This window comes from Pleuronectes platessa, chromosome 12, assembly GCF_947347685.1.
Source record: "Pleuronectes platessa chromosome 12, fPlePla1.1, whole genome shotgun sequence".
NCBI lineage: Eukaryota > Metazoa > Chordata > Actinopteri > Pleuronectiformes > Pleuronectidae > Pleuronectes > Pleuronectes platessa.
Genome location: NC_070637.1, coordinates 25,113,949 through 25,127,555, shown reverse-complemented (window position 1 = coordinate 25,127,555; position 13,607 = coordinate 25,113,949). Strand labels below are relative to the sequence as shown.

At 45.7% G+C, this 13,607-nt stretch overlaps 1 protein-coding gene across 4 annotated transcripts in view; it reads right to left on the bottom strand.

The window, feature by feature from the left end:
- Window positions 1-12,357, bottom strand: part of ehbp1 (EH domain binding protein 1) — a gene marked incomplete at its 3' end in the record, with an annotated part of 94,636 nt that extends 82,279 nt beyond the window's left edge. The window contains 3 exon segments of one of the 4 annotated variants that reach the window (XM_053436451.1): window positions 4,417-4,887; window positions 10,988-11,745; window positions 11,938-12,357. In XM_053436451.1, the coding sequence (XP_053292426.1) occupies window positions 4,417-4,520 (104 nt within the window). 4 annotated transcript variants of the gene reach the window in all.
- Window positions 12,358-13,607: the final 1,250 nt, after the last annotated feature.

The window sequence follows — 13,607 nt, the reverse complement described above, 5'->3', positions numbered from 1 at the left end:
TGGTGTCTGTGGGTCTGATGAAAGTGTTTACGGGTGTGAATATAAATCCCAATGAAATGAGTAAGTTGTGTGCGCATGTATCAGCGTGCTATCGGTCTTTGAAAACCTCTTCCTCTTGAAGCGTCCTCGTCTTTCCATGTGTTAGTGAGGGAAGCAGTCTCGCTTAGTCACGCTTCCATGAAACCAGATCGAATTACCAAGGAATCAAGCGCACCTCTGTGGTGTTTCCAGTGTGTAACCAGCATGTCCTCGCCACGTGTGTCAACACATCTGTCAGCAGGAATGTCCGTCCTGCACTTTTGATGTTGTTTGACAAACTGTATCGTACCAGACACGTTGACTAATAACGCATTGTTTCTGGAAGGCAGCAGCCTCAGGGGACAGCAGCCGAGAGGACAACAGGGGTCACACTCATATATGTTGAGTCGTCCATCACTGTTGGGTGTGAACCCTCTTTATAGAAAAGTGTCCCTCACCGACTGAAATCACAAGTATGGTTTTGTATCTGAGGATTTCAACAAGCCACTCTGGTCAGAAACTTGTATAAATTATGATGATATAGCCAAGTTTAGAAGATCAATAGTAAAGCAATGAAAAGCATCAACGGAGCAGACCACTGCAGTTTCATATTGACAAATCCTTCTCTACACAAACCCATTGGTCTCTGAGTCACATTAGAAAAATCAGGCCCAAGTCAGTGGCCTGTTAAAAAAGTCAATCATCTTAAGACTCCCACCATGTTTGATGAAAGTCAGTCCATGTTTTGTTTTGTACACACCTGTACACAGACAGAGATGAAGACAATACCCTGCTCCCAGCTAGGCCAGCACGCAGGGTCATAATTAGCCAACATGCGTGTGTAACACAACTGCATCATAACAATAACTGAAACAAAAAAAACTGCAGGGAATATAAAAAGGTTTCACAGTTTGTGCAGAAGCAAAGTTCTGGTGCTTTCAAGAGCAAGTGAAAACCTCTCGTCTGAACCTTCTACTCATCATCAACATTAATTATGATTAGTTATTCTCAGACCAGGATATTTAATCGTAGTGATGTTTGTGTGCGTCACAGCTCTCATCTAACGTTACCAGCACTGACACCAGGACGGGGACACACGATCACAAGACAGACTTACAACTCACAACAACGCCGGGAAGACGACAAAAAACCCAAGTGTCTGTAATAGTTGACATATTTGTGCAGATGATCGACAAAACACAGAGCACACGAGGAAACTGCAGCATCACAAATCTACAATAAGTTTGGCAAATCACCTGAAGACTGTAAGTGATCAATGATTTTAATAAACTGCTGCAGAAACATCTACACTAAATGAAGTTATTAGTGTTTATTAAAAGACGTTAATATCCCATTTCAAAGGGGGCAGAGCTGCAGCAGTGTGAGTGGTGCTTCATTTCACTGGCTAACACAAACACTGAACTCATTAATGTTTTAGTGGTTGGTAAGAACTGATTGTGGAGTCTGAAATGGGCGTGTGAGAGGAATGCTAACTCCCTCTGCTCCGGAGGAGTGGACTGGAGCAACTAGGTCAAAAGATAAAGACCCAAAAATTGCTTCACAAACAAAGAATATGACAGGAGACTCCCCCGGTCCTTGACCTCGTGTCTCATTACTAAAATAATAATAGTGAGCAAATTGCTCAAGGAGAAAAAGATTGTCAGCTTGTTGAGGAAAATGCAGAGATGATAAAACAAGGTGAGACCTCCCTCAAGTGGTGAAATCAATCATGTTTTCCTTGTTGACAGAAAACTCTCTTGCATGGATTGACTGTCACTAACTCGACATGATGAAGGTCAAAAAGTACAAATACCTCAATCTATAAAAACTATGATTAACAGTCGGCAACAGGTACTTAATGACTGGTGTGTCGGGGCTCATAAACTCCCATCATCTTTCCTCTGCAGGTGACATTCCCAGATGGTACTACACTCTGCCTGCTCTCAGATCAGTGCATGGGACAGTCGTATCCATCATCATGCATCATGTGCTCTGGCAGGTCTACGTTCCGTGGTGTCTCAGTGATCTGCAGCAGCACAATGTGTCTTCGTCCTCTGTCCCATACGTTGAAGCTGTACAGCAGCGTCTTTAATCTGAAACGATCTTCGTCCTCGTGAGATCTTTAGCTTTGTATCCACGTCCAAACTCACATGACCGTTCACGTACACTGGGCATGTGAGTAATGAGAGATATTATGTTGTTGGACAGACATCATGGTGGGACTGTTACAGACAGTAAATGCTTTCAACGTTTCTCCTTCTCTGAGTTGTGACTGATCAGATCCAATCAGGAAACAGATGCTGGAGACTGTCATTGTTTCCAGGCGTCCAACGTCCTCGTTACTCGTTCACACAGCCCCACAGTTTTCAAAGTGAGGCCATCAAAGAAGATTCAAGCATCAACACATTAATTCTGACCTGATGAAAACACTCATGCAATCTCAGAGTCTGTCCACTTACGAGGAGTGAAGCGACTGATCACACCTAAGGCATGGGAATCTCAAACACACACAGTTGAGGCTCTTAACTGTTGAGTGTTCTCCTACATTATCTGCACGTTAGAGATTAATCCACGGAGCCTGAGTGTCGGTGAAGTGTGTAAATACTTCTACACTTCACACGATGAACATTCACAGCACCCACACCGTAAAAACAACATGGACACAGAATAGGTGTTGAGTTTCTCTTCCTGTTATTGATTCCATGAATTAAAAAAAAGGGATGTGGGTTTAAAAAAAAAAAAAGCCTCCTGATGTCTCCAGGATTTGAGATCCATTTGAGCTCGAGGGAATATCCCCGGTGTGTGTAGACGGAAAGTTTCCATTGCAACAAAAACATACCGATGAATTCCAAGGAAGGCAGAATCGGTGCGCCAACGCTTTCTCACACACGTTGAGTGCGGCGTGCACTTGAACACTGAAACACTGAAGCCGAGCAGAGACCCTGAAGCAACACACGCTCAGACACACGCTGAATGTTAAACCCTCATCGGAAGCTATTTAAATACCACGTGTACGTTAATAACAAAAGAAACGGTGTAAGCCTGATATGACACACAATGAAACCAGGAGGTATTATTATTATTATTTCCTTGGTTTGATTAGTTCCTTGTGTCTTTATCTTGATTGTTTTCCCAAACTATTCTGCAGCATAATGATTAAATATAAAACAACAAACGTCTGTATATCTAGTTGCATTTCTTTCTTTTTTCCCCCCATTGAAAAACATAGAAGAGCCCAGCTCGGATCTCAAAACAAAGCATATTCCTGCCTGTGTTCGGCGCCCACCCACCCTTAGCTCCGGGAAGAGATGTACATTTTTCTCATTCCATTCTCCAACACGTTAACATCTGTCCCAGGTCGGAGCTCAGTGGGGCTGTATTAGTTACGCCTACAGCAGTCCGCTCGAGGAATCCATGACCGCAGGCTACATCCCTCCTTTACAAGTCCATGCTTTGCACTCGTTACAGGACACATACCTGCAGGACCCTCAGCCATCTCTCCGCTCTATCTTCCCCTCTGATAACACAGTGGATAGCTCGTCCACCCCTTTCCACTGAGTGTCATTGTCACTATAGTAATCTTGTTTTTACCCAGAGAGATTGTAACCACGGGAAAAAGCTGCTTAACTAAAGCTAAACATGAACAAACAAATCATAACGGGTATGTTGATATTGTAGATTATGTCCGTGAGTAGATGTTTGCTGTGATTTTTTAACGCTGTGCTCACTTCTTACGAGAAGAGGAGGGAGGAGTGACATCTGCTTTCTACAACATTTAACCTTTCATACGTCAGGATCAACAAAACTAACGTCCACAAAAAGGATATTTGCAATGGGGAGTGGGAGATTCAAAGAAAAGTGAGTTGACGTGAAGGACTATTCCCAGTCAGCTGCTCATATTTCAGTAGCTGTGATGTGAATGAATGTGTAAACAAACATTTAATGAAGTGCCAGATCCTAACTTAAAAGAACAACATGTTCCGGAGTCCCTTAGAGTTTGTTTAAGTCAAAATCCAGTTCCCAAAGCATCCCTGGACTTTGTGTACAGGACGTGTCAGCTTCAGGTTGAAGGGAAGTCTCTCTACTAGTCTGCCTCTGTACTCAAACTGAGCAAATTCAACACTGGTGCACAGCAGAAGAAGAAGAAGAAGGAAAAAAAAACACATAGTAATTTTACAAGGCGACCTGGCCCCTCCCAGCATGCAGACGTGCCTGCACACCAAGGAGACTGTGTGTGCGAGTGTGTGAGTTATGGCCACCAGGAACCAGCTCGGCATTCCAGCACAGACAGACACACACACACACAGTTTGCATGGGGATTAAATGACAGCACTCACTGTGGTCACCAGTTACCCCCCCCCCCCCCCCCCCCCCCCCCCAAAAAAAAAACACACTCACCATTTCTTAGTGCACTCCACCATCAGCTCCTGATAGGAAGCCACGAACTGGAATTTGGAGGCATGCTTCCCCACACGTTGCAGTCTCTTCCACACAGAGGCCATGTTTCTGTGTGGGTCTGTTCTGAGCACCTATCCCCGTCCTGGACGTCCTTCTTTGGGCGAGTTCACACTGACGACTATATGTATCTGTGCATATCCAACCCGCACAGACACACAGTTAATGTTTTACCGGATATAAGCTGGGAGGGGGGGAACAGAGATAAGGCTGTACATCCAGTCCTGAGTGTTTTGGGTCTTTAAAAAGCGCCTGATGAATCCAAACGCAGGGAGGAGGAATCTCTGCAGCAGTGAGGGGGGTCCGACCTGACGAGGTGCATGGTGTTCTATGAAGAGAATCGCTCCCTGGCGTTGAGAAGCACGTTGAGGAACCCTCTGGGTGTGGATATCATCCTTCCCTGCGGTGCTCGACCTGCAAAACCAAGTGGAAAAAGGCAAGAGAGTGAGTGTAAGCCCCCCCTTTGCGTTACAGCGATCATCAAGTGGACATTCCCCCGGTGCAGCGGTGCTTTGTCCGGGTAACAGCTCCTCCCTCACCCCGGGCTGTATCCCTGCAGATGTGAAGCCAGCCCCGGTTATCTGCACCGACAGCGGGGCACTTGTGTAATAACACCGCGATGAGGGCTCCACTCGAGCTGCCAGCACGGCGTGCCGGTGGAGGCTATACCCCGCGGAGCATGCTAACTTAAAGGGCTGGATAACGAAGCGTCTTTACGCGCTGAAACTGTCACAAAGAACCGGTGACATCGCAATAAAGTGATTTGTTTTAATTGGTCCATGCAAAAGCAAGACAACCGGCAGGCAACACCCCAGGAAAGACGAGCCTCCGATTTAAATACTGGGTGGAATGTCTCTGAATCCAGGGAATAGCCCGAGCCACGGAGCTCTGCTAACCGGGGCGACTCGGTGCGAGGCTAACGAGTTCTAACAAGTAGGCGGGCGTGTGACACTCACCTTCCCGTAACACCCAGCACACTGACCGCTACGTGGCTCCACCGGGGAACGTCCGGAGGTGGCGACGCGTTTGTGGCGAAGCAGCCGCCGGGCGAGCTAGGTGATTATCGGCTTCTCCGCGGCGGCACCAGTACCAGCACCGGCCATGTAGCTAGCTAGCCTGCTAGCGGGGGCTAGCCATCACAACACGGAGCGAGTGGAAACCGTTGCTTCGCCCCGCTGACGCTCGAGCTCCGCGGGTAAGAGACAGAGAAAAGCCCCCGGGAGACAGGACCCGGTCGGAGGGGAGGTTTCTCTCGGCGTGTCCCGGTCCCTGAAGTGGAATGAAAGTGTTCCAGCCCCGGGCAGCGAGTCCCGCGGTGGAGAAAGTGCGGTAGTTACCGAGAGTTTGACCGCTCTGCCTCCCCGGAGCGCGTCGAGTCAGCCAACAGCCAGGAACCTGTTCCGCTGGGAGCCTTCACAATAAAGGTGTTGCTTTTTAAATAACCGCACTAGCTTCTCTACACGTGAACACACTTGTGCTGTTTAACGTTAGTTTAGATTAAAGGTATCTATGGTTGGTGTTTTCAAGACAAATACCCACGTTTTCGTTGTCATTCCAACCCCGCGTGGTGCTTTATTTGGACAGCTAAGCTATTTACTTCCTGTTTGGGTGCATGTGTGCACGTGGAGCTTGACGCGGCTTCGCCTCTCCATCAGTTCCACCAGCGCCTGGATGACCGAGAGGCTGCCGGAGAAACGCCCCCGATCCGCGGCCATTGGTGGGACGTGGGTCCCGCTAGCAGACGGTCACTGGTTCGTGAGGCTGCTCTGGGTGGTGGAGCTGCAAATCCAACACCGGTCAAAAGATATTTAATCCTGGAGGGCGAGTTTAATTGTGCAACACATTTCACCAGCAAGGCAAATCTTGAAAGTGCTTCACATTAAAGATAAGATCAGATCAGATAAGGTAAATTAAGATACTCCTTTATTAGTCCCACAGTGGGGAAATTTGCAATATTACAGCAGCAAGAATCAAAAACAGGCATCAGTTAGTAATAAGTAATATGCTTGAAGGGATAGTTCACCCAAAAATTCAAATTCACTTAGTATCCACTCCAAACTATGCTGATGCAGGGAGGAGGGAGTGGTTGAGTCCATAAACGATTCTGGAGTTTCAGGGGTAAATAGAGTTGCAGCCAAATCCAATACATGCCTCCATTCTGCTCGTGTGGTGTCATCCAAGTCTTGAGATTCAACTAAATGAGCCATTTACACTGTGTTTTAAATCTAAATGTCGTCTCTGATCCACATACAAACACGGCTCCAGAAGAGGAAAACACATTGAAGGAATTTGTTGTGGTGTGTTTGAGCATAAGCAAGAAAAACTGTTATCGTGCCGTGAAGTGTTTTGTCCTGTCTCTGCAGCGTCTGTCAGGTTTGTGTTAATGAGGACAACACTTCCAGTTCCTGTCACATTAAGAAGTGAGTGTTAACCTTGTAATGCTGGGTGTCGGGGTCTTTTTCACATGTTGAGAGGAAATCAAACACCTTCCATCCATCTGAAATCAATAGCTCCTCCACACACACACACACACACACACACAGACACACACTCACTCACTCCCTTCACATCCCCTTGTTTAAACCACAGGCTTGTAAAGGCAGAACCGGCAGACAGGAGGAGACCAGTATAGAGACCAGGAAAGAGGGACAGACGACAATAAAATGTGGATTAATTTAATCTCAAAAACAGATATGATCTTAACGACATGAAAATGACATCATATCCTTTTTGCTCTGGGTAATAAACAAATTTTCTCTTTTTTTCTAGATACTTTAAAAGCCCAGTTAAAGTCTAATCATAAGAATGTTATAGAATAACAGAGCTGTTGTTTCTATTGACCACTTCCGCTATAAATCTCCACCCGAGAACCGTATTTGCTCCGTTAGTGAACCCAGAGCTTTGGGCCCAAAAGAAACTGGATCACTGAACAATAAAAAACTACTTTGAGGTCTGGATTTGTTCTGGATTTATGAGGGGGGTTAAAAAAGGCAAAGGTATTGAATTTTCCAACCCTATGTGGCTTAAAAGATAACACAGTGGTGTCTCTGTTGTTTGATATATTGAGCAATCAAACACAATCCCTTTTGGAAGTATGCACCTTCCGATCAGGTTGCAGAGGATTGACAGATTATGGGTCGTGTGCTTCACGTCTCTCTCGCCGTCACGACTGGAAACAATATTTAAGATCAGCTTTCATCCAGCAAACGTTTTTCAACCGAGAACAATTTGGGGTTTAGGGTCAGAGCTGATTTGACAGCGGGGGGGCTGGGGGGGGCTGCTGATCCGGCTGCTCCGTGTCGCCTGTTTACGTTTCACCCTGACAGATTACAGAGCGCCTCCCTCCGCGCGTCAAGGAATGCTTTGATGTGACAAGTGACCCCGTGCTAAATGACGCTCTGTGCGTCTGCCCACATGTCAGCGAGGGCCTGCCGGTGTGTGTCTGTCTGAATGAAAGGGTGTATTATAGTGGGGCAGTGAGAGAGAGTGGCAAAGGTCAAGTAGAGTCCTGTGTGTGTGTGTGTGTCGCCCCCCCCCCCCCCCCTTTCCTTTTTACACATTGCATTCATGAAAACAAAGAAATGGTAATTTTTACCCCCTGATGCCAAACGATGAGTTTTCTATTCCAATTTGTTTTGCTGCTTAATGGTTTAAGAGATTCAGGGGGGAAAACAGAGAAGTTATCATCGAAAGCAATTTCATCCCATAATCACTTTAACAACTTTAATCCTGCACCAGGGAATCATCTTATAAATGCAGCCTCCTCAACCCAAAACACAGAGAGACTGCAGAAGAGACGAGCAGCAGCCCCCCCCCCCCCCCCCCCCCCCCAGCTGAGATCTGCCCTATTTGACTAACACATTCTGTTTCTAGTCATTTCTCCAACCGGAGGAAACGATGAATACAAACCAAACTCTGACACTCGACAGTCATGGGGGGGCTCTGTCCAGACAACACTGGGATTAATGGTCACCTGATCTACTGGAGTTATGTCTCTGCTGCTCACCAGTGAGGTTGCATGGTTGAAAAGTGTGACTCTCGACACGTGTTTCCACAAGTTACTTCATGACCTGCTCCTCGATTCTCCAGTTTCACACCATTAACCTCTCACCCACACACTCCTTTCTCCAGAGCCAATGAAAAAACACATCCTCCAGGATCTCTCAGCTCTTCGGGCTCAGGGTCTGTGGCGTCTGTTGCTCGACCACTTAAAGCGAGCTGTTAACAAAGCGGTGTCCTTTAGATACAAGCCAAGTGAGTGTGAACCTCTCCAGTGGAGCAGAGATAGCTCAACGACTCACTCACCGCTGCCTGTGTGTGTGTGTGTGTGTTTGTGTGTGTGTGTGTGTGTGTGTGTGTGTGTTGATCAGAACGACATTGGCTGCAACCCGGGGATGTGACTGTGTCTATGTTGTGTTTTTTCAAAAAACAGTTTCTCTGTGATGAATGTATTTGATTGGGCAGCTCGGGTCTTACTAATATATTTCACTCCCGCTGTGACTCGTCTCCCGGTGGGAACGTGAGCCTCGCTTTGCCAGATTAGCATCTTTAGCTCTGAGAACTGCATCATCCTGAGTCATGGCCGAGCGGCTGATGCTATCGGCCCGGCAGCTACAGGAAGCCGCCCCACTTACGGGGTGGATGAGTGGATCTGCAGATGGACGGGGGAGCGTGGTGACTTCCTGTTGGATCGCTGCCATCCAGGACACAACTGGGTTAAATATGGATTTGATTTATACAGTGGGTGATTCGGCTCCAGATTGACGATGCAAATTTAATTCAAAAGCCATTTCCTCTCTTCTCCTGTTAACACTTTTATTAAGTGTAGCACATCCAGGTCTCTTTCCCTCTCACACATTAGATAGGTCCACTATGTTCTATTGGTCAGTGAGACTGACAAAAGCAGTAATTTCATTTTAACCTGCATCAATTAACTAAATGTAAGAATTGGCTGCTTACGTGTCCGTCAGAGGGAACACGTGAGTCAGGGATTCAGGTGCAATCATAAAAAATATGTCGATGCATTTACTGAAAGCAACGAGTTCACACCTGCTCTGTGACGGCTGCTGAATAAAAGAGCCTCGGGAGACAAAGGTCATTTCTCATCAGGTGGAAGAAAACGTAAATGATTGTAAAACTAACTTCAAACTAACTGGGATGAATGGAACATTGATGCGAGTGTAGAAGAAGAGTGTCTGTTGCAGGGATTGGACGCCCCCCCCCCCCCCCACACACACACACACACACAGTCACTGTGATTAAAGCACCTTGCTCTGCTGCATCTTTCTGAAACTCAGATTCAATTCAGCTGTTCTGCTGCTGCTGAGGAGCAAATAACCCGTTTACCCTCCTCGGGTCAGTTCTCAGATCAGCGCCTGTGTTGAATTAAACCCACATTCAACCACAGTGGACTCTGAAATGCAGTGAAACATAGTTTGAGGAACCACTTCACCACTGGAGAAACACGGAGCTCATTACATATGGCCTGCAGGCTGCTGATAGTGGAAACCAATACATCCCATTCCCTCTTTCTGCTGACTGGGAGAGCGGCACAGTGCAGAGCGACACGTACACTGAGGGTTGCTCCACAATGGTTACAGAATAAATGTTGACTCAAGCTGTCATGGTCTGAAATCCCATCATCTGCTGAGTGCAGTGGATCAGAATTATATTTGAATGACTCACAGTTTGAATGAACTTTATTTATACCACAGAAGAAAAAAGGGACAAAACGCTGAATACGGCCGAACACATTTGGTGCAATGAGTCTGCAGAAAGAGAAACATCAAGAATATGAAGTGAGTCATTTCTCCTGCTTCAAATTAATCAAGACTATTCAATAAATGAGCACAAATCAGTTACATGATGAACAATTCAAACCCCCCCTACTGACTCAACAAACAACAAGAACATGATGGTCTAGTTCTGAAGATAGAAATGTATATAAATCCTAACATGACCTGAATGATTCATTTGTCATAATACACAGTTTAACAAAGTGTGAAAAAACATCCTAGATCCACCACTTATATTTATTTTACACCAAAATTAACGTAAACCCCCTGAAATAGAAGGTCCACTTTATAAAACCACATTTAGAACCAGATAAGTATTTTAGATCTGCACCAATTTGGAAACATTCATAAATATCAGTCATCTGAATATGTCAGATTTTTTTTTTTTTTTATCAATATCCACAAATTATTCTCTGGTTAATCAGTAAAAATGTAAAACGTAAAATGTAAATCATATCGAGAGAGAGATACAAATTTCCAGAAGCCCAAAATTTCCCGTGTTCTTTCTCTCGACCAAATCTTGTATAAATCTGTTTTGTAGTTTTTGCGTGATAGAGGAGAGAGAGAGAGAGAGAGAGAGAGAGAGAGAGAGAGAGAGAGAGAGAGAGAGAGAGAGAGAGAGAGCGAGAGAGAGAGAGAGAGAGAGAGAGAGAGAGAGAGAGAGAAACGAGTAGATCAGCACGCTGCTGCGAGATCATTAGAGAACAAGCGTCACTCACGATCAGCTCACTGTTCACTCTCCAGTTACACATCTCTCCACTCCCAGTCACACGACCTGAACAAAGGCTAAATGAGTCCCTGGACGATTGTCCCGGAGCCTCGGGGGCCTCAGCTTCACACGAGCCGAGTGCACAACGACTTCCTCGTGAGCTCCTTCCTCCTCAGCTCCTCCAGACGCAACACTTCCTCCTGCCTTTTCTAAACAGCCTGTTAATTAGCAGCAGGGCGGCTGCACAGAGTCATTAAGGGGTTCAGTGCTGGAGGGGATGAATCAACAACACGGTGCTGAGATCGATTCAGCCTCTGCTTCTCTGTGCTGCTCCTCATCCGTCCTAATGGGTCTTTTGTGACTCTCCTCTATGGAGGATAAATAAAGGATCACATCTACTCACGTATTTCTTATCTTAACAACATCTATCTTCGAGTGGACGGAACAATCTGTGCTTCTTCTCTCATCCCTCCTCTTTAATTGAAGTGGTTTTCCACCCTGAGGACACTGTGTTCTCCCAGTGGAGCTTGTTCTGTGTGCGACAGGTCAGCTCGACTCGTTGGAAGCAGAAACCAGAGCTGCAGTTTGCAACCTCGGACAAATCTCTCTTGACGTTATCAGCTTTTATGAGCCAATCTGAGAAGTGCATCCAGATGTGGAGAGCTGGGGTCGACTCCACGCGGTTCTCAGAGCTTTACTGACGGAGGAGGATGGTCACACACAAACATGTGATGTGATGTGAACAGGCCCTGGGCTCGGTGGCTGTTTCTATAAAGGAAGAAGATGTGTTAATCACCTAATTACCACCAACAAGAGCTGTGCACATATTCTGCTGATCTGAGATCTGAGGCCTGTTTCCACTTTTCATGCTTCCCCTCCATGTAAACAGAGCACAGAGGCTCAACACAGCGACTCAGCAGTTTTCATGTGGTTATCGTCTTGTCTCCATTTGTCATTTACCTCTAACGATGTGGAGGGAGCAGCAGCAGCAGCTTTAAGACACAAGTGAATCCAGATCTTCATTAAAGTCTCTGAGGTTTAAAACACGACAACGAGGAGCCGGAGAGTCGCACAAATCAGCTGTGTGTGTTTGTGTTGGTGTGAGTTCTGCTCTCTCTTGTTGAATCAAGCTGAAAACGAGTCTCTTGTTTTTAAATGTTCTTCTTCTTCTTCTTCTCACTCGGGCTCGTTTGTCAGAGAAGATTTCACAGAGGAAGACATCTTGTATTTTCTGTGTGTGTTGTCTCCAGCAGACACAGACCAGACGTCCATTTATACTGGTTAGCCGAGGGACTGGGAGAACAGCAAATAAAAGTCAAATCAAACAAAACAAGATATGAACCAACAGATCGGAGCAAATCTCCTGTTTCCTCATTTCACAACAGTTGTGTAACTTGTCAGCTGCAGTGTCTCTGTGAGTTTATAGGTTCAGGGTGAAAACTGATCCTGGAACTTTTCATTTATTCCAGTGAGGATGTTAAATATCACGTTCCTGCTCAGACACTGATGATGATAAACATCCTGGTACACCGAATGATATCTGGGAAGCATTCTTACATAATATCTTTAAATATTCATATTTCTTTTGACGAATTACAGTATCTTCTATGATATGAAGGAACAGAATCCTATCGGCTGAGAAGCTTTATTTAGTTTTTATAAAAAATGCCTTAAACTGTTAATCAATCTTTTTAAATAAACTGATTCTTTTAATTGATTAATCAACTAGTACTTCTCTAGCTTGATTAGGTCACTTACACCAGTTCGTGATGATTTAGTAAAGACCTCAGTTCATTATGAATATGATGACTCAGCGGTTCGTGCTCATGATTATTATTGTTTATAAAAAAGGCTTAGAAGATATTTTATAACCCAGCGCTGACTTGTTAATGCAGCTGGAGAAAACACCTCCTCCTCCAAACTTTAAGAAGTTGCTGATGTTTTGTGAAAGTCTGGCTGCGTCTGCGCTCACACACTGAGACACAAAGAGACACACACTGAGACACACTGAGACGCACTGAGACGCACTGAGACACACTGAGACACACTGAGACACACACTGAGACACACTGAGACACACAGACACACTGGGACACACTGAGACACACTGAGACACACACTGAGACACACTGAGACGCACTGAGACGCACTGAGACACACTGAGACACACTGAGACAGACTGAGACACACTGAGACACACTGAGACACAAAGAGACACACTGGGACACACTGAGACACAAAGAGACACACTGGGACACATTGAGACACAAAGAGACACACTGAGACACAAAGAGACACACTGGGACACACTGAGACACAAAGAGACACACTGGGACACATTGAGACACAAAGAGACACACTGGGACACACTAAGACACACTGAGACACACACAGACACACACTGAGACACACTGAGACACACAGACACACTGGGACACACTGAGACACACTGAGACACACACTGAGACACACTGAGACACACAGACACACTGGGACACACTGAGACACACTGAGACACACACTGAGACACACTGGCACACAGATAATTGATCTGTTCTGGAGTTTATTATCAGGACTTCCTCTCCCTGCCGTCCAAACACATCGAGGAAAAGACGCTGGAGCTGAAGACT